The 22,250-nt window shown below is 48.5% G+C and overlaps 1 protein-coding gene across 1 annotated transcript in view; it reads left to right on the forward strand.

The window, feature by feature from the left end:
• vps13b (vacuolar protein sorting 13 homolog B) overlaps positions 1–22,250 on the forward strand; it is a 322,396-nt gene that overhangs the window by 58,654 nt on the left and 241,492 nt on the right. The window contains 1 exon segment of the mRNA XM_084471728.1: positions 9,763–9,947. Within this exon segment, the coding sequence (XP_084327854.1) occupies positions 9,763–9,947 (185 nt within the window).

A 22,250-nucleotide genomic window follows, 5' to 3' on the forward strand; every position in this document is an offset into this window, starting at 1 on the left:
TCCCTGGCTCAGCTATTTCTGAGAGGCTCATTTTGCATTGCACGCAGCACTACAGGTGCATGTTATATAGCCTCAACTGGCTTACCAGTCCGGCAACTTTTCTGGAGTAAAAGGAATGTTTTCCCTTGGTATCTGAGTATAAGTCCCATGCTTTTACATTATCAATAGGTTTTAAGCACTGTCTGACATCTATTTTTATGCAAGGTGGAGAAGTCCATTACTATGTCTGGACCAGTAGTCTAGACTCCAGATTGGCTCACGTTGTGATTTATGGAGGCCGCTTGATACATCTAAGGCATGAGGCTTCTGGCATGATTGTAATGCCTCATTACCCCCATTCATAGTTAGCCATTGCTAGTTGCTTCTGGTCTATGTCTCCAAGCACGGCCAGAAACATCAGGGCAAACTCTTCCTATGTCCAGCAAAAGAGAGGACAGAGGGAAGGTTTTTTAACCCTTGTCACCATCAGTTTATGCATTAAGTTAGTCTTGACTTTCTTGTATCTTGCGTCCTCTATCTTTGCTGGTGATGGCGTATTAAGGGCTTATTTGCCTTTACTTTTTTACTTTATTTTTTAAACCCAGTCATCGTGGCTGCAAAATAAAAACGTATCATGCCTCAAGTGCACTGCAGTGTGACCTATGATGAGAATCAAGCAAGCGGAGTCCCAGCCAGCCACCGCCCCGAAGGCAGTGCCCGTCAACCGAGCTATCATAGCTGTTGATTCCATAATGAGGTAATCACGTGTATTACTCATCATGGGCTCAGAAGAGCTCTTGTTCTGGCGGGATTAAAATGACTGAGAGAGCTATTATGGTGAGGGATAATTCAATGACCCTAAATCAACTTGTGGTTCCTGCGGTCATGCTCTACATTGACTCGCGGTCTGGGTGCCAGGACAGCCACGGCATGTTCATTTAGTCAAACACGACACGAGAACACGACCCTGCCTTTTAGCTGGATGAATAGGAGGGACAGGGGGTCGGGGGGGTCGTGGGGGTCGTGGGGCAGGGGACCTCTCAGGAATACGACGGCATACGAACAAACTCGAGGGACGTGGAGGGAACACATTGCTGCAACAAGTAGACCATACAGTCTGTAGTTACAGGTGTGTATTAAAAGCCTGGAAGGACATATGATGTAATGTTGTTCCACTTTGCACATCGAAGCACAGGAGCACCAGGGATTGCGAGCTGCAAGGTACAACATCATATTCCGTGTGGCACAGTCTATAAAGTGTTTTGGCCGACTCCCGGTGTGCGTTGGTTTTTTATTTTTCTGCGCTGCTACATCTGGTGTCAGACAGTTTTATTTGGTTTTATGGCCGCCGGAGATCAATGGACTTATTGAGGAACCTCATGAGGAGGAAATGGCGTCAGTGAGTGAGCAGCTTGTGCGCTTGTTGATGGAGGGCTCCGTACCGTGGGGGGCTCGGGTACCTTTTGATATTTCTGCACTGAGTAGGCGAGGGCAGGGCTGCAACCCCACATTCCAGAAAAATAATGAGAAACCATAATATGATGGACATTCTTATAATGAAGCAGTAGCCTCAAATATTGTTTATCCATAGTTCTTGGGGTCTGTAGACCAGCATCCCAGTCGTCAAACTGACATGACTCCCTGGTTAATAACATTTTGGTAGAAAACACAAACAAAGCTGGAGCTTATGCATGTTCTCCATTGTTCCAATGTGGACAGAAACAATGTAACTAGTACTGTATGGAGATGACATGGTTGTAATTATTCGGTAACTCACATTTCAGGCTCCGCTGGAGCCGTGATAGTGGACGTAGGAGCAGCTGGAGATGTTTTCCCTCCCCGGGCCGCTGAAAGACTCTATTAAAGCCCGGACTGGTCGACCGAGTACTCCCAGTAGGAGGGAGGGAAAACAGTGGGAAATGGGGAAGGACAGGAGGATTATCAGCTCTGTGTGGATTATCGTCAACTGTCCCTTTCACCTCTCTCATTCCTCACCAGCTCTGACAAGATATGGGGTCTGAGCTCCCCTGGCGACGCTGTACAGAACCACGTGCTCTGGATCCTTCTGGTTTCCTTGCGTTTCACAAGTTCCATTCGGTTAATACAGCTCTTTTAAAAATAACCACATTCTGTTCCAATGACCTATACTTGGACATGTATCGACTGTATGTCAGTCAGGGCTGAGAAAACACTGCAGTGAAGGTATGCGGCAGAGCTGATGAGATATTGGATCGGCGGTCCCTGGGCAGAGGTTGCTTATGTATGTGTGGCCATATATGGAACCGCAGGTCCTTCACACAGCTGGACACACTGGACTGCAACAGGAAGACACACACACACACACACACACACACACCCTTGATGTGTTTTCCTTTAACGCCTGATGGACCCCATCATTGCCATTTTCTCGCCTAGCGGTTTGCAGCTGTCTGCACAACTTGATTAAAACATTTATTTTAGTAATCCCTGTGTAATGAACGCTTCTCCTGAGAACAGATTGTGTGTGTGTGTGTGTGTGTGTGTGTGTGTGTGTGTGTGTGTGTGTGTGTGTGTGTAGTGAGTATCTGTGTGTGTTTATATGGAGAATTTACTTCTTTGAAGAGTGCGGGCTGTTCAGGACCGATGATTGAGAAATGCACACATGGGCCACCTTTGACCCCAAGTGCACTGCGAAAGTCGGAATTCTCTATACAAATTCTAAAAACTCTGCCTTCTTTCTAAACTCACAACCCTGTCTGACACGAATCGTCAGCTAGGGCACAGAGCCATTGAGACTTTTGACCAACTCAGCATATGAGTACTGTTCCGCTCACCCCTTTTGTGGAAATAATTCAAAAAAAATCCACAAGATGTCTTCTTTATAAAATTACCCTGTATAGGAAACCCGTTTCGTCATCCTGGTTTCTAGGATTGTGAAGGCAATATGTCTTCTGCCGACACTATGGCCAGGATTTCTCTATCATTGGCTCCTATGTGGCATTAATTATAGTATTCCTTGTGCCAGTGTCTTGTTCCAATGAAAGTAGACGGAACAAGTGGCTTGCTAGGAAATTGTGTCAGCAACAGCAAAGCGGAGATGTATGAAATCCGAAGGTGCGATACGTTTTTCGTCGTGAGGTGGTTGCTTCAGATGCAAGTCTTAATTTCAAACCAACCAAAACACGCAGTAATTCCGGCTAATCAATCTTAATTTGTATCTAAAGGTGAAGTGACATGTTAACAGTGTCCCTCCCAAGACGGCCAGTGAGGTGTTATGGTTCGGCGTGGAGAGCTGGCCACGCTGATTTACTGCGTGTGTTTCTTCAAGGCATTTTAAAAGAGCTTTTGGACTTTTCCGCTTTTTTACGGCGAGGCTTTGGGAGACACTGTAGTGGGTCTTTTGTAGCGAGATAAAAGAGGCCAGTGCGGAGCAGCCTATAACTCAGTGTGGTTATTTGGAGGGGAGGTCACTGACCTTAGCTTTGGGAGATGGGGAATTCTACAATCCCTCAAATCAATCTGCACCAGAGAGGGGAGAGCGGGCGGGGGGTGGAGGCTGTCAATTTATGCCCTTCCTTCTACTTCTAGGGATTTTTTTTCCCCTTCTCAAGATGTCCTACAAAAGGATTGGGCTGAGGCGGGGTGTTTTGGAGTACATTTTGAGAATGTTTGTATTGGTTAATTAAGGAGAAGAGTTTGACAGTGAAGGATTTGTAGAACCTTTCCAGATAAGCTATCTCTGGTCCCAAGACGGTGGCTATCTGTTCCATCTATTGGACAAATATGTCACAAAATAATGGACGAGTTGTTGTCGACTTTGTAAATAAGCTCAGATAAGTAGAGTAAACACCAGAGAAAGTAGATTTTGTGGTAGCAGTCATAGTGGAATGATTTTTTAAACATTTTTTTGTTTTACCTACATGTTATCTGCCTGAGCACTTCCATTATGTTTGTTCAGTTAGAAACACGTTTTTTAGTGCACGTGCAACTTTTTGTTAAACAGCCATTATGGACAAAATCCACCTGTGTCAGTATTTGTGTGCTCCTTCTCTCTATTCTTCTCTCTCTCTCTCTCTCCCAAGCCGTGTTTCTCCCTCTTTCACTTTCCCTAGCTGTTTCTCTCCCTCTTTCAATTTCCCTAGCTGTTTCTCTCCCTGTTTTACTTTCTCTAGCTTTTTCTCTCCCTTTTTCTCTTTCACTGGCTTCTTCTCTCCACATTTTATTCTAGCTATTTTTGTCTCTAGCTCTTTCTCTTCCTCTCTTTCTCCAGCTCCTTCTCTCCCTCTTTATCTAGCTCTCTACCTCCCTTTCTCCCTCTCTGTCTCCCTCTCTCTCTCTAGTTTATTGACGGGTGCAACACCTTGTTGCTGCACATCACCCATCATCCACCGACCCTGCCGGGACCGGCTGGGTCGGCCCCGGCATTATTTGGAAATAGTGAGTGAATTCAGTGCCGGTACTGTACAGGATATGAGTAATACCAAGAAATGAAGTCTCTCCAAACAGGCCCCAGGTTTCAAGCTTTGCATTTTGGGACACTGTGTAAACCATTAAAGCCAGCTGCTCCCGGTGATATTCCTCCAGTCGTGGCAAGGTGCTGATTTTAAAAGAATAAGCCGCTGTTCCTGGGGCCACACGTGTTCTGGGGGCCCCAGAGTCCCGGCATAAAAGTTGACCTCACGCCAGCTTTTCTATTTAGTTCCTGCACTGGGTCCATATGCTTCAGAGGGAACACACACGCACACAGATATATCTAAATATATATGTGCGCACAACCAGGCTGACATAGATACACGTACACATACATGCCCGTGTCACGTGTGTGTGTGTACAGACACACACGCCGACTGCAATTCTGTTTTAATTAGGCCACATGTATTTTAGTCCTTGGAAGTCCTAAGCTGTGACTGGCCAGCTTTGCCATTTCTGAAGTTGAACTGGAATTTTTCCAAATGCCGTTGTCAGGGTGTGGCAGCAGGCGCTATATTAACCAGCAAGGCCTCTTAATCCCTGCACCTTAGTTAGTCTCCAATACTACCTTTTATTTACTGTATTTCGGTCAGAAGTTTTAATGCATTGCATTCTGTTATTAAAAACATTCCTCTTTATTGTAATATTTGTCCTTTATTTTCTCCAACAGGCAGACACACAAACACACACACACACACACACTCGCACAAGTGCACATGGAACACATGCACAGTGTGGCTAATTATTCTTAAGTTATAGGTTGTTAGACTAGGTTGGTGGCTGGCACGCCCGCCAGAGCTGCCCAGGCATGATTACTGCTTCCAACTGTGGTCTGGCCCAGCAATCATCTGCTTGCATGTGTGTGTGTGTGCTCGTGCACAGACAATGTTCTAAACCCAATGCTGTTGGCTTCTGTGTGTGTGTGTGTGTGTGTGTGTGTGTGTGTGTGTGTGTGTGTGTGTGTGTCTTTAGAGGTACGGGCCGATTTGAGTGTGTGCGTGACATGCATGTTGGTGTGTTACGGTATGTGCCTGTTGCCCCTGTAAAGCAGCGATCGCAGTGCGAGCCCCAGCTGTATTTGTCTAAATATAGACTTGACCACAGGCACATCAGACCAGCTGATTAGCCTGAGAACCAGCGGTCCAAATGGGTCTCAGCTAAAAGACTGTAGTTTGGGTTTACCCAGTGGTTTAAACAGAGTTCCTGCTCGTGATCAATCTCCTCACAACAAGTCAACCTCTTAATTTAGATGCTACTGTTTTACTACTGTACTGCACCGCTACTGTTGTTTGTATTCTGAAATGATTCAAACATGTGCATCCGCATGAAAGAAGTACAATGAAGAGAGCAGCGAAACGCAGATCACCTTGTAGGCCGATCTTGACCAAGGTCTATTCGAGGAACATGCTTACATGTTTACCGTCTGCCAGGTTATCGATAAGGCTCATCACTGAAGCCCAAAGTCTCGGACACGGGGTAATGTTTTAGCGTTTTCACGTCCAAAAAGGACAACAGAGTCATATCTGAGGGCGGGCTTAAAAATAAAGCCACACTATGTTTGTGCTCTGTGTACTTTGTGGCGGTAAAACAATCAAAATGTATTCTGTGTATGCTTTGGGCTTAAGTGTACCTTTGGATTAACATGCAGGTTTTTTCAGCCCTGAATAGACGCTCAAAGTGTACGCCGGTCTCCAGGGCCCAGCTACCGGTAGTAAAGTCAGGGCAACCGCCGGTTAATCTGTCTTGTCTAATTGACTGTAGTAGCGAGCCGGTCAGCCAACTGGCTTTTGCTGGCCTGGGTCTTAACCCTCCATCACTCAGTCACAGCAGCAGCAAGGGACAGCTTGGGAAATGAGGCCTAATGTTGTTGAAATTCACCAGAGGAAAACATTGTTGCTCCTTGAAATTGAAACACCTAATTTTTCATTGCGCTCGAACTAATTTAGAGTTTCTGCGAGTGGGCCTCCCTGCGGCCCCTGTGTTTTAATGAAAAAAACTGATTGACTCTGAGGACTCCTGTGAGGTCAGACCCTGCCTCTGGATGGATTTAGCCAATCGCAGGCCTAGGAGAGCGGCTTCTGGAGCTCACAAGGCTGGACCGGGCCTGCTTACCATAGTTCCCGTTCACCGAGGGCAGCAGTATATTTTAATTGGTCGGGCTCCCAGCGGTACCGACTTCATTTGTAACATGGATTCTTCATGTGGAAGATTAAGTAGCCATACCTGTGTTTTCAGTTATTTGTTCCTCCGTTATTGTGGAACGCTGCACTCTGCCCTTCATACTGTATGGTTTCAGTATTTATTTTCCCCCAAACATGCAAAACCCTTTTACGCTCCAACGTGGCATAAAATACAATCCAGAGGCGTGTCATCATTTATACCGGAGCAGCGTTTAACTAATGCATTAAACACTTCTTCTCAAGGCACATTCCCTGCCTCTTTTCGTCATGCCTGCGGGGGGAGACTGGTAGCACCGCTTGCCAGAAAGCTGTTTACCATCCGCACTGTGGGAAAACACTGAGTCGTGCCAGCCGTTTAATAAAACCCCACACAAGTGTCTGGATGTCCTCGCGTCCCACACCGCCCCTCGCCCCCCCTCCCCTCCCTCGGAGCTCCCTAACGAGCGGTCCTGCTTCTCATTTAGCTCCCAGTACCAGTTGTTGTTCGCGATGAATTGGGGAGTAATATAATAAAAACAGGTGCATAATTAAAAGTTTTAGACGACCGCATGCACATGACGGCCCTCCTGAAAAGCCGTAAACAGCGGAATAAGCCAACAAACTTTCATCCTCTGCCAATGTTGCCATTGAAGTGGCTGTTCCAGGCACATTTGCTTCGCACATGGATACATTGTTGTTCGCAGCCCCCTTTTGTTGAGAAGTGGTCGATTGCTTGACTACATGCACTGGCTTGTGCATGTCGGGCAACTGCACGCACACACGCAAACACACTTGTGCGCACACATGGGCATGCAGGTTGTGTGGGTAGCATGCAGCTGTAATTATATTGTTAAATGGAGGGGCATGGGATGCAGTTGTTGGCAGTGGTACCTCATGCACCTCATGCTGCCAGGGAATTTAAAATGTATACATTACACTGTCAAGGTAAACCCATTGAACCTGAAGGGTTTGCAATATCCTATTGTCTCCGCTTTTTCTCTCTTTGTCCACCTCATGTTCCAACCTACCTCTACATTTTACCCTATTCCCTCCTTTCCTCTCTCTGCCAATAGGAATCCCCCCCCCCCCCCCCCCCCCCGAGCCATCAGGCGGTTAAGCACACTTGGCCTGTGTGCAGCAGGCAGCTCATGTAGACGCCACCCAGTAGTAGAAGAAAGGGAAAGATAAAGAGAAGGAGAGAGAGAGGGCCTTGGAGAGAGAGAGCGAGAGAGAGAGAGAGAGAGAGGGACTTGGAGAGCGAGCGAGGGTGGGTGGGGTGTGAAGCTGGGGACTTAAACGATTGCAGAGCCGCAGAATTGCGGATGGGGTGGCAGGGTGCAGAACCCCATAGCGTAGCCCAAACTCCGAACTGGGCACCAGAGCCTGCCACGGTGCATGTGCGATGAAATGGGCTGGGACCCGCGTTCCTGACGCGCCTTAGCCACCGCGAGAATTAGTCACGGTTCTGCTATGCACAGAACGAGGTACTGCCCGCGCTTCCATTACGATATGCAGTCAAGAGCGGCCCCTCACACAAGCCAATGTCCACAGAGAGAGAGAGAGAGAGAGAGAGAGAGAGAGAGAGAGAGAGAGAGAGAGAGAGAGAGAGAGAGAGAGAGAGAGAGAGAGAGAGAGAGAGAGAGAGAGAGAGAGAGAGAGAGAGAGAGAGAGAGAGAGATGTGTATCTATGCACGTGGCACTGCCAGCCCTTGGGAGAGAGAAACCTGGCCGGAGGAAACACAGAGAGAGGAAACCACAGGATAGGAACCAAAAGGGCTTGTTTTGCAGTGTTTGGACCAGGCTCCCTAGGTGTTTTTCCATAGAAGAGAGGTTGTTGGGGACACAGTGGATGGGACCAGGGGGAGGGGGCAGCAATGGGCATGAGGGGAACAGAAGATGATGGATAAAGAAAAGGCTTGAAGTTCCTGGACACATATGTACGGATCAGCCCTGGCAAGTGTTTCTGTGGAGCACACATGGCTTTGCGTGTTGGATTCCTCTCCCTTCTTTTGATGTGTGTGTGTGTGTGTGTGTGTGTGTGTGTGTGTGTGTCACAGTTGAGGGATTCCCTCCTCCTGGGTGATGTCATGGACAGGGTGCTCTGAACTGTCAGGGCCAGCTGTCAGTGTCAGGCACAGGAGCCATGACTTCACAGTCTGGAGACCAAGGGGCTCCTAAGGCCTCATTCAGGGTTTTGATGAGCTGTGTGTGTGTGTGTGTGTGTGTGTGATTGGTTCTTGAATAAGAGGAGAGAGGGAAAGGGTATGTGAAAAGGATACGAGAAAAAGAGGGGAACAATTGATTGAAAAAAATACCAAAAAAAAGTTCTTCAATGTGTGTGCACCCATGCACGTCAGGTGATAAATGAGCGCGCGGTCCGTTGAGGTTGTGATGGACAGAGGCCTGGAGGACCCTCTACTGTTACCTCATCTCCCCCCCAAAATGCATCCCATCAGCTTGTCACACACACACACACACACACACACACACACACACACACACACACACACACACACACACACACACACACACACCGGTCAGTACCTCGAGACACCCCCTGACACACACTCACTGAAACTCTCTCCTCTCAGTTCTGAGGAACTCTTGGTCTCCCACACGCAGGCCCGGAGACGGATGGAACGGTAAATGTGTGTGGATTCCTCCTAGTGTCAGGTTCCTGGGCTGTGCACCTCTTCACATAAATCATCATCACAGCCCAGACGGCGATACGTGAGCGGGGTCGTCAGCGGAGGAGGCCATAGGGCGCCTACCTGCCAAGTAACCAAGGAAGGCTTGGCCCTCCAACGGCCCGCGCCTTTCATTGAAACGCTCCGACGTGCACTTATCTGCCCCCACCTCCTGTGGACTCAATGAGTGCCATTTTTAGTTTTTTATGCTGTTATTGATGGATCCTTAGAAGATCCAAACGGTTTGTTTTTTCCCGCCAGTGTCCGTTTCCTCCGCTGCTCTTTCGACCCATATGTGCGCTCTTTTATTTTTTTGAAAATGCCATTGCAACTTTCCTTACGCTCCTCCATTTTGCATTTATGCAACTCCATCTCCGCCTATGTATCTAGGTTCCCTCGGCCTGTACATGAGTGTGCTCATCTATTAATCCAAACCCCGTATCTCATCCCTTGTTTTCGCTTCCCCTTCCCCCCCTCCTCCCGGACAGGACCAAGAGGTCTCCGGTGCCCACCACGGAGTGTATCTTTGAGCTCCCCCACTTCGCGGTGCAGGCCACCATGGCCCAGGCCCTGCTGCTGCAGGCGCTGTGCCAGAGCTGGACCCACAGCCTGGGCAACGGGACCCCGCAGGCGCTCAGCGAGGGTCTGCTCCAGCAGGTCTTCAGAGCACCAGGTAGGTCCACATACAGTGTGTCCCCATGTTTGTGTTGTCATGGGGTCGGGGGGGAGTGGGTCGGTATTTTATTTTGCAATTCGTATGTTTGGACCAATCGTGTCGGGGATCTGTTGGAGCGTAATTGGAAACACAACATCCTGTCCAGAAAGTGATGTTCTTATAAAAAATGTCAAATATGACATTTATAGTGTTTCAAATCAACCCTGTGTATTTAAATCCACTCCTGAAAGAGTAATCCAATCTAAGCAAAGAGTTTCCGTAACTAAACATGGCATAACTCCCACTTTACAGTTGTTGGTTCCCTGCACAGGCCCTGTTCCGTCTTCACACAAAAGTTCTACTATAACATTGGACTACTGGATCAAAGATTAGTCATGAAGCAGCACATTGTTCAATCGCTGAAGAGAATGAGACAAGGACGCTGGCTGGGCTGAGGCCTAACACAGATTGGTACAGACCATCTGTCAGCCATCTTTGGAACAGTGCCCTTGTCTGGGGGGAGAATATCTGTGGGTTTGTGTGTCTGTGTTCATTCGTTCTCAATCTCTGCATAGGTACTCAACTATTCATAGTATTACTAGTAGTACTTACTTCACATGCAGCTAAAACCTTTAACAACATTATTCCAAACGGTAGAAGCATGTGCCATTTAACAGTTTAGTGCATGCTTTTGAGCCATGTATGCTTTGCATCAAGTAGCAAACTCAATCACACATCTCATCTGTTCCCTCTTACAATATACTTTTAGATGTTATTGCAGTCATCAACATGGTTGTTTTATGGCAACCTCTTTTTCTTTGCATAAATTACATTTACTATGTTTGATTTTTTGTTTAGGTCTACATAAAGTCAAGCTTGTTCCTTGGTACCAATAACTTGTCAGTGTTGATATATGGACTGGGTTGGACCATAAAGAGATTGGCCTCCGTTATGAGAAGGTTTACAGTTGTTTCTCGTGGCTCTGCCAACTTTTCCCTTTAGGACAACCCGGCAGCACTACGAGAGCAAAGGGGAAGTATTGGCAGCAAAATGACCTACATATCTCCGCTTTGGGGCACAGGCTAATTGCAAACATTTCAAACATGGCTGGGTGTTTGTGATACACTTTCACATGCACACATGCGACGACATACACTCGCACAAACACGGCCCTCGGCAGGGGGTAGGGGGCTTCCAGCCGAGGGAAATTAACTCTCAAGCTTTTTTACGCTTCACGTCACCACCGACGGCTGAACGGTCAAATAATAAAATTTGCCCCTTGTTAAAGACTTGAAGGGGGGAGGCTGTGTTCAATAAAACGGTAGCGTTTCTCATGACGGGAGCATCTGGCCTGTCCTCCAGAAGGCCCAGGGATTTTCCAACTCATTAGGATCATGTTGTTGGGGAGGCAGTCAACATTTAACTTCCCCTCCCGCCCCAGCCCCTGGCCAAGCCAACGCGGCTACCTTTTTTTGGCTGCTCTGCGGCCGCCAAATCTATGAAAGTGGTCTCCCGTGGAGCAAAGTCAAATATTCCTCTCCACTCGCTCCCCCACTCTCTCTCTCTCTCCCCCCCTCTCGCTCTGCTCTTGGAAGGCCTTGTGAACAGCAGCAATGGAGAGAAACTCTTCTGGCACGAAGAGCTGCCCGCGCTGGCGGGCTGGAGCCAGACAGCAGGGTGGAGTGATGCTGGGGGTTTTCGCCAGTCGTGTAGAGAGGGATGGGGAAGAGGTGATGTGTCGTGGAAGTGCCAGAGAGGAAAAAAGATGAAGAGGGGAAAAAAGGCAGAGATACTTCCTATGATACAACCAAAAATGTGGCTTGGGTTGTGTTATGTTTTGGAATTATGGCAGTGCTCATAAGCCTCTCGAAAGATGTTAGCCTTCCTGTATCAATCTTGAACACGATCGTGTACTTGTGGAGCAGAAGGGGTATGGAGTAAAAAGGTCAGGATGGGAATGGAGGTCCGCACCCTGCACGCCCACTTTAACCACACTGCATAGTTCTGGTTCTTGTGGTTGTGTCCACGCCGTCACGTCATGAGGGCCCTGGCTCACTTGTCCCTGCTGGCTCCCGGCCCTAGCAATCGCTCCTGGCCTTCTCAATCGCCCCTGGCTCTCCTCTCCCCTACTCTTATCCTTCCCTTTTCCCCTCGTTCTCACTCTGTACTTTCCTCCCCCTCTGCCGTAAAGCCCACTAAAGTCCCTGCTTCTTATTGAGATGTCTTCAAAGTCGTTGGATATTAAATGTCAGGGCTATATTGGGGTAAAAGTTTAACTGGCAACAGTTTGTCAGCCCACGGGCACAGTGAAACGTGTTGGCCGATTTGGAGGTGGCCGCTCTACTACCCCCTCCAGTGTGACTTATTGGCCCACTCACTGCCACCGTTCCTGGCTATGGAGTGTGGCTTGGAGCGCTCAGATCTGGAGCCAATGAGGGGGCAGTACCTTGTCGTGGTGGGGAGTAGTGCAACACTGACCGCAATACATAAGAACCGGTCCACTCGGCGGATTCAACTCTTTTTTTAGGAAAACACACACAGACAGGAAAGCGCACACACACGCACATATGTAGCACACACACGCGCCCAAGAACTGTGGAGCTGAGCGTTCAACATGGCGCACACGCAAGAGGTGGCTGGCTTTGAACATGTGCGTTCCCTCACTGCTCTCTCGTCATCCCTCCCTTGGCTCTCCCTCCCCTTTTGATGTTGGGAAGGGGGGCGGCAGGGGGGCGGGAGCCCGTTTCAATACTAAAAGGTGTTTCATATCGAGGTCTAGCTGATAGCACAGATGGTCAGTGTCCTTCGCAGGGGAGACACTCGTGACTGCCCCTGCCATTCCCTCTCCAGAGGAACCTTCCAGCAGTTCAACGTGGAGGAGAGGAAGAACGCAAATAATGGAAGCAAGGAAAGAAAGGGGGGGGGGGGGAAAAATCCCTTTTTTAAAACCCTTTTTAATCTCAAGGTATTGACAGGCTGTTTAAAAAACATATTGGAACTAATCTCATGTTTTTTTTTCTGTTTTCCCTCTCTTTCTTTCTCTCTGCTTTCCTTGGACGGGTGTACTTGGATAAAAGCACTGTTTGGAGTTAAAGTCATTGCAGCTGACTGGAACTGATGGTCGCTATGGGCTGAGGGGCCCTCTCTCTCTCTCTCGCTCTCGCTCTCTCTCTCTCATGCTCTCTTTCTCGTGCTCTCTCTCTCTTTCTCTCTCTCCCGTGCATGCTCTCTCTCCCTCTGTCGTGCACGCTTTCTCCCTCTCTCTCTCACTCTCTCTCTGTAGCACGATTCAGTGGCAGCTACATCACAGACACCAGCACACTCACACTCACACGCACGCACACACACAGACACACACACACGACACACACACATGGAGAAAGGCAGCCGTGTTTTGGCAAGGCTTGATGGGGGCCGATTGAGTGAAATCTGAAAACAAACCGTAAAATCTTATTTTCCCCCTGCCGAGTCAGACGCAGTCAGCCTCGCTGCCGTTAGCGGCGCAGCTCGGCTTGTCACGCAACCGTGTGAAGGCGGGCAGCGCGCGGCCTGTAGCCCGCGTGGCTGCAGTTAGCAGGGCCTGACGGGAGAGCTCCAGAGACTCCTCCTGTGGTATGGTATAAATCCAGGTTCTGCCCTCCCTCCCTTCCTCCCTCCCTCCCTCTCTCCCTCCATCCTTCCTTCAGAAGAGCTTCCAACAGTGTTGTGTTTTATTGGTTGGCGTTCGACAGACAACAGCATGTCAAACTTTATGCGTCTGGTTGTCTCATGAAAATGTAGAAAATGGAGCGTTGTGGGCGTGTCTGTCTGGTGTGTGTGTGTGTGTGTCTGTGTGTGTGGGAGTGCTGGAGACCTCACTGCAGGGACCGTGGTGTCTGCCTAGCGCTGCTCCCAGACCACTGCCAACCTCAGAGACCTCACTACAGGGACCGTGATGTCTGCCTAGCGCTGTTCTCAGACCACTGCTAACCTTGGCCCCGGCCCGTCACTGACCTCCCACACTCTGGCTCCGTCTACACGCTGCTGTGTGTGTGTGTGTGTGTGTGTGTGTGTGTGTGTGTGTGTGTGTGTGTGTGTGTGTGTGTGTGTGTGTGGCAGTTTCTTCCAGAAAGACATTAAATTGTCAGAGGTTTTCTTCACATCAATCAAACGTCACTGAGACTTTAGGAGTCCCTGAAGTATTGTCCACTGCTTCCAATTGTGTGTGTATGTGTGTGCGTGTGTTTGTGCTTGCTTCTGTCTGAATGCGGGGCGGTCCATCTCTGGAGCGCACATACATTTCATCCCATGGTCATCTTCTCCCTTTGACGATAGCTTTATTGGATTTTGATTCATTCCACCTCCCCCCCACCCCCACTCCCCACTGACCTGAACAGTATTGCCAGAGTCTTTTAATTTTAAAAGTGGAATTTATAACTCGCCATGAAGTGATGTCCCACAAAGTGCTCCTAAACCTACAGATGGTCCTCTGGCTGGGAGAGAGAGAGAGAAACACAGCCGTTTTGTCTCGTTGTGCTGTAAATATCGCCCGAGACAGGCGGAAGATGTTAAGAGAGGGAGTGTTTGTGTATGAGTTATTGTGTCTGTCGGCGTGTGCATATGTATTTGACTATGTTAGGAGTCCACATTGTTTGTGTGTGTGTGTGTGTGTGTGTGTGTGTGTGTGTGTGTGTGTGTGTGTGTGTGTGTGTGTGTGTGTGTGTGTGTGTGTGTGTGTGTGTGTGTGTGTGTGTGTAAAAACAGAAGTTGGCCGCCTCGGGTCACAGCCTGGGACCCGTGACATTGGAGTAAACCCTCCAGACGACACACAACGAGGCAGAGATCCACCAGATTTAGAGCCACTGCAGACAACTCATTAAAAAAGATGGATGATTCTAGCCCGTCAATTCCTTTCAAACTTGGCCAGCGGTGGAAATGCCTCCCTGCCTGTTTTTTCCTTTGTAAATCAACTTGCATCTTCTTAATCATTGCCGGCCATTGTAAGAACTTCTCAATGAACTGAGAAGTCCTGGCTACGAACAGTCCTGAGGAGAATTGTTCCAGACGTACCAAAACTTTCATCAAAGCTCACTTATCCACGTCTTCAAATACCTTTTTTTATTTTAATCTTGCACACCCAGCTCCTTTGCCCATCTGTAAGCATTATACTGACAGTTTTTGGATCTATCCAAGAGGGAATGCAACCAAGCCACGGTGTCTAGTGTGTCCTTGTTTTGTGGTTCCAGGTAGTTAAGCTCAGGATACACTCAGATGGGAAAGTGGTCAGTGGTGCAGGTCGATCAGTCGAGGCCAGCTGAGCGGCTCCAGATGACTGGTTGATATATGATCTGTGACAAAACGTGTGTGACCGAAGCTGAGAAAATAGGCAGGGACAAGCAGGATGTAAGAGTAGGAACAAAGGGAGACAATGAAATAAATGAATGGGTGAAATTGAAATAAGCTCAATGTGGACATTTGAAGAAATGTATCTTGGAGTAGGGGTCTGGTGGGGACGGAGTCACCTCAGAGACTAGTTATTAGCTCGGCACATTTCCTAAAAGCACCTATGACAGCTAATTAAGTGTTGGGTTTAACACTCACACAGGCACACAGAATATGCCAGCCCCCAACCCTTGTTACCAGGTAATCTATGTGCAGGACTTACTGCCACAGTGAAGCTCATGCACCATCCAGAACCGAGTACCCACGTTGGTTCCTAAACTCTCGTTATATGATCCCATTTAAGGCAAGCGATTAGTGAGAATGTTTGGATACAGAGAGCTTATGCTCTCATTGCATGGCGACTAGAAGGATGTGGACAATAATAGTCCAGGACCTGTGCTCACACTCATGACCATATCGTTATTAAAACAAGTCTTTTGCTTTCACAAGTTCCCCCTGCAGCTTGTCCCCGCCTGGGATAGAATGGTGTGTGTGTGTATGGGGGGGGGCTTTAGGATGGGAAAATAAGGACAGATCAAGGTTACGTCAGCTGCACTTGTTAATACTTTTCTTCTTCTTGATGTTTCCCTTTGTTCTGAAACAAATGGCATTTCTTATGGTACCTTGTCAACAATGTTTTTTATACTCTTGCACTATAAAAGGGCATTGAAGGCAAGGCCAGTTGAGGTCCCTGTGATCAGGCTACCTTCAGGACCCCAACTCTGACGCAAATCCCCCTGTGGGTGCCTGGATGCGGTAAAGGTCCGTAATTGCTCACTGTTATTGCAGGGTGGAAAAAAAGTGAAGGGTCCGTATTCATTTCGCTCCCTCACCACAGAAAGACGACACCTAGTGTGTTTTACTCTCTAAGCTGTCTGGTCCCTGAGTGCACTCGTCTATCTTTTCCTGGTTTCACCTCTTCCACTTCCCTTTCCCTGTCTTTCACCAAGAACCAGCTGTTGGTAGCCGATTCCGGTCCGGGATGTCTTGCCACAGCTTCCCCATCTGTAGATGTTGGCTCACTTTCCGCCTTGCGCGCCAACCTTAATGCCCCCGATCTATTACTCAAGACAAGCTGGGGTAATGGGCGTCCTTGCCTTGTCACGTAACGGGCTCCTACGCTCACCACATGAAGAGCATGCTGATGCACTGTCTGACTGTTCCATGGGGAAACAGACGCAAGAGAGGGACCTGGCTCTCTCCCTTTCATGATCCATATTTGTCGTGGATTTTAGTAGAGAGATTAGGAGTTTAATGGAAACCCTAAGATGTCTGTTTCAATGCGGCCTGGCCTATGCCTCAATACAGAGTGTGTCTTTGAAGAGGTAACTTATTGGTTGAAAAATAATTGATGCCTGCCTGGCTGTCAAGATCACGGTTTGACATCAGGGCACAGAGAGAGAGAGAGAGCGATGGAGAGAGAAAAAGAGGAAGGGCTTTTCATCCAGTCCCAAGCTTATTTTTGACATTAAAAACGCGTTGTGTCAGCATCAGAGAAGCGAGAGATAAATCTCGGATGGAACTTGAGACGGCGCTTGTCAATGAAAACTTCAGCGGGCCGCAGACAGCCCCCTCGCTCTGCCCCCGGTGGACGGTGATGATGTTTTAAGTCAATCCAGACTCCAGAGGGGGCCTTCCTCTTTTCTCTTGTCTCCCTGACGCTCCTTTTTGGTGCTTTCACCGTCTCGCTCTCCAGTCAGAGGCTAATGAGAGAAGCCATGGGAGTATATGGAAAACAGACGTTAGTGGTGCCGTGCTATTCCTGCGTTTGGACATGTTTCATGTCCATATATTTTTTGAGGTGGTCGTCTAAGATGAGAGATTTACAGGGAATTTGAGTTGCAGGGTGCGTGTCCATTACAAAGGCCAGTGTCATCAGGGGACATCAGCCTGCTTGTGTCTTCCTGTCCTCCCCGAGTCCCCACACTCTCTGCAACAGGATGGCCTGTAAGAAAGGTCTACTGATGATACTGAATGGCCACATTTTCTTTCATAGGACGTAAAGCCGTGATTGGAGCTTCATGGAGTTTAATTCAAGTGTTTATCTCCTTACGATAATGTAATGGAACATAAGCACACAAATCTATAATTTTCACCAGCACCTTTTTAAGAATACATTTTAAGCTTACATTATTTTGACATGAAATACGTATCTCGAGATACGTAATACATATCTCGACTTTAGAATTTGGAGCATTCAAGTGAAATATAGTTATCTTTATCTTTATTAAAACAAATAACAATTGTGTCTCCAGTACTAACACACAAAATGAAACAAATGAGTTAGTCAGCCACCTTCCTGCTAAAGTTGGGAAACAGCAGTTGGGCAGACAGAGAGCAAGGATGTTGACGCATAGATTATGAATTGCAGTACAACACTCTTTGATCGCCCTGTTCGACATGCTGCGTCAGTGGGGGAAGCGAAAAGCTTCTTGACACTTTTAAGTGAATGATGATCACCAGTCATTCTTGAAAGGGCAGAGCTTCACTGGAGCATAAAACGAGATGTAAGCAGAGCGTCTGACACCGCAGTAGACCAGGCTCACGCTAAACACCATCACCAGCGTGGATCAATGAGGGCTCCTCCCGACGCATGCATGTATGTATTCAGTTTAGCCAGTGTCTTACTGGTAGGGGCTGGCTCCCTGCTGGGAACCACCAGGTCTGACGGGGTGGGGAACGAGCCAGGGGCCTGACGGAGCACATAGCTCTGTGTCACACAAGCTGCACGTTTCACACACGCGCACACGCACAGGGCTTTTAGACTAGGACATAAATATTGATCTCAGGGGATTCATGATAAACAAAACCCATCCCTTTTCCCAGCAAGGTTTATTTATTTTGTCACTGAAGGAAAGCGGGGCGTGTGTGCTAGTGTGCATGTGCGTTAACGATACAGTGGGACCGTGGTAATCCGAATGGGAGGAGGGGGGTTTGTGTCTCGGCGTGGCGGGGTCTGGTTTAGCGTCATTAGCTGCGGTCTGTTGTGCTGAGCGCCTCTCTCGTGGTAGAACCACACTGGCATCCCTCCCTGGCTGCCGCTTCAAAGCCCAAACACCCCTGGTTCTGATGCTAACCAAATGTGTCAGGGAAGCATTAGGGCCGAGGCTCTAGGATATTGAGAGGCAGGCCCTCTCATCCAGAACCGTGTTTTAATGGCCTATCTCACCACTGCTTAATCTCCCGCCCTCACAAGTGGCAACATGGGAATCCCGTGCGTCAGCTACACTTTTTACTCTCTCCCCAACTCCCTCTCTTATTCTCTCTCTCTCTGCCTCGCTCTGTTTCACTGCTTCTAATTTGTGGAGATAGATGGAGCATGTTCGAATATATACTACTACTATACTACAGTTTCTTTCATTGTCTCTCTCGCTTTCTCTCTCTCTTTTGCGTTCTCTCTCTTCCTGTCTCCTCATCTATCTCTCCTTCCTCACCATCTCACACAACACCCCTGCCGGGGTCCATTAGTGTTGTCCAAATTGCTTCCGCATGAGAACTCCTTAATTGTGGTAATTCGGTGGCAGAGTAAAAACGCTGGGCTTCCAATGAGAACATGTGTCACTGCTTTAGCGGCCAGACATAAAGGCAGGCAGCACCTGGAGGCTGGCGGTAATCTTTGATAATCGGACCCCCCAACCTCCAGTGCCACCGGCGGCAGCCACCCGTTCTTCACCCGGGACCCTCAGCAGGCAACCGATACTTCAATACCTCCCACCGCTCTCATTTTCTACCCAGGAAGCTGGGAGCTGCCTGGCTGTGTAGTCTCACATGAAAGCAGGAGATTTCAACATCCCTGCCCACCACAGAGTTATGTTCCCCAGCCATTACTCTTGGATTACCAACTTGTGGCTGCACGATTGTGGGTGTTTGAGGCTGTGGATATTTTGAAGTGGATATTTGATATTGTTTTGCCAATATTAGCCTCCATTGCACTTACAATGCAATGTTTAATATTCAATCACATGTTGATCAGGTTCTGAAATGACTTGAGTACAATTTTTGCTCACACAGTGTGTGACGGGGACACAATGTGCCAGAGCAGTTCCTGAGGTGTTCTGGTCCTCGTTGTGGTGGAGTTTTTGTAGGTGTGTTGACAGCAATCTTGGCTTGATGTGGACAGATAGCCGACCGCATTTTAACAACCTCCGCCATCCACCAACACCCCTCCTGATCCCAAGTCTCCCAGTATGTCAGCAGACAGAAGCTACTTCAATACAAACGGATGGAAATAAACCTCAGGGCAGGTTCTGCGCCTACTTACTGCCTACTACTTAAATGCCCTCCTGACCGGGGACTCTTATTGTTTCTGCATGAGTACTTAATGGCCCAGTTGGCTGCCTTTCTGCCTTGCCTGCGACCTCTCAACAGTTGGCCAACTCACTGATGTGACTTCATTGCCAGTCCAACCTCTGTGCTCCTTCCCGTCTCTCTTTATGCCTACAGACAGGTAACCATTAACTCTCTCTCTGTCTTCCCCAGTCTCCCTGTTGTCCTGTCTTTCTGTCAGCCCTCTAGCTGGTAGGGGGCAGCGTGCCAGGGCTGCTAGTTACAGTACCTCAGCGTCCTCTCCTCTCGGGCCGGGATAGACAGTTACAGGTTCTGCATCACCACTGAATGTCTGGGCCGGCTGGCTGCTTTCACACAGTGAAGGAAACCTTCTGCCTTTCTCTCGCTTCATCTCACACAGACTTCATGGTTCCCGTGTGAATAGCCAGGAGCCCGTTATGTTGCTGAAAGAACCCAACCACACTTAAGTCTTATCCATGGCTAAGCCTCCTCGCAATGGCATTAAACATGATCACTGTGCAAAAGGTCTGTTATTTCTGATGTATAACCACAGCTCTTTTAATGAAACCTAGGCCAATGCAAACAGTGAGCTCCTTGTTTTAGAATTGGGGCTGACCAGGTCCAGAGCTACAGACTTTCCCATACCATTCCTCAAAGGAATGAGAGCAGAACATGCTGGAATGTGCAAAACATGGCTTTCAACTACACAGATGTCCTGTAAAACACTCATACACACTCGGCCTTGCACTTTTTCTCACACACACACACACACACACACACACACACACACGCGCACATCCCCAAACCAAAACCGTGTCACATACACATAGACACACACACACACACACATATACCGTGTCACATACACACACAAACCGTGGCACATTCACACATACACACACAAAAACCGTGTCACATACACACAAGCGGAGACACATGGACACAAATTACCCAACTATTGAGGAATGCAGTTTGGTGCAGAAATGTTGTGTCCACATCCCCTGGCAGATTCATCAGCACAACCGTTTTTTGTCGTCCATTTATTTGAGTCTTACTTGCTTTTTTTTCTATTATTATTCCATCATGTCGCCATCCGCTTCTCAGTATTTTCTTTCCCTTTCCCTCTCCCTCTCTCTCCCTCCCTCTCTCTCTGGGCGTTCGAGATGGTAAATCCAGCTGCTGCTGGGTGCCCTCAGAGTGTTTGATGAAGTGCCTTAGCCTCTGGCCCCCAGCTGTGTGTTTATGTACTCCCTGCACCTGCCTGAGCTCGACCAATAACGGCACTGTGTGACACACACACATACACAGACACACATACACACACGTACACGTGCTGACACACACACACACACACACACACACACACACACACACACGTGACAAGCATTCATATTCTTGCCATACCCTTACATGCTGCACACAAACACGTAACCATATATATATCCTAGAGCCACAGAATATACAAACGTGAACCTGGATGCTGCCACCAGCCCATGGCCGTGTGTGTGCACATGCACATAAGCTTGCATGTGTGTATGCATGCGTGCACGCGTGTGTGTGTGTGTTTTCCCCTTCCTGTGCACCCCACTTTTATAGGCCGACAGCTGGGCAAAGCATTGACCAGGGCTTCCCCCTTAAGCAGGTGCACCCTGCCCTCGGATGTCTATGGGGGCAAAGCGGGCCGTGTTACAGTTCTACCCGCTGCGCTGCTTATCAAAGGAGAACACACTCCCAGGGACCAGCCTCTTGTCATGTTCCAGATTGCTGCGCTCCCCTAACGTCTTCATCTCTCCCAGTGTAAATGAAGGGGCTCCGGGGAGCTGTTGGGGTTTTGTTGAAACACACTCAACTGCTGTTGAGTTTTTTTGCAGGGGGTTTCTCTTTTTGCAACTGAAGGACGGCTGTGAAACAGGACAACAAGCTCACTGAGTGTCAGCGCTAATACGAGGAGGGCCTCCTCCTCCCCTCGGGTCCGTCACAAGCCCTCAGTCTTTTTGTAGCCCTTTTCGAAATGACTGTATTTAGTCATTAGAGTGTTGCCCGTCCGAGAACAGTGCTCCACGATATACGTTGCCGTCCTTCCATGTCCCGTTTTATCTTTGAAGCGTTCCTATGTTGATTCAGGTAGGCTGTTTCACTAACCCCCCGAGCCACCCCCACTCCCCCTCGCCCTTGCTCGGTGAGTGAAAAGAGAGAGTGAACTGAAAAAGCTTACACAAGTCGGCCTCCCTGCAGATGGCCATTATAGTAACTCAACTCTCCTGAACAGGCTTCAGCTGTGAAATCCCATTCATCTGGTAGACACGCACAATGAGATATGGTTCAGACTGGAGAGCGAGGGATAGGCTGAGTGTTAGAAACATTCAATAACAGCCTGGTTTCTTGAATGGAGAATCATGAGGCAGGTACACTCGTTGAGGGCGACACCAATATGGAACTAGAGTCCACTGAGAGGGCTTTTAACAAAAACCTGGCCGCCAGATGGGGGCTGGCTTGGTCATTTGGTCTCCGGCCTGAAGTGTTTTCATCAGCCTCTGGTCTCCATGTCCGACACACACAGAGGGAAACTGTGGACGGAGCCACTGGTATGCAGCTCCGCAGACGTTGCTATTG

Source organism: Micromesistius poutassou (genome assembly GCF_964030765.1).
Source record: "Micromesistius poutassou genome assembly, chromosome: 8".
Lineage (NCBI taxonomy): Eukaryota > Metazoa > Chordata > Actinopteri > Gadiformes > Gadidae > Micromesistius > Micromesistius poutassou.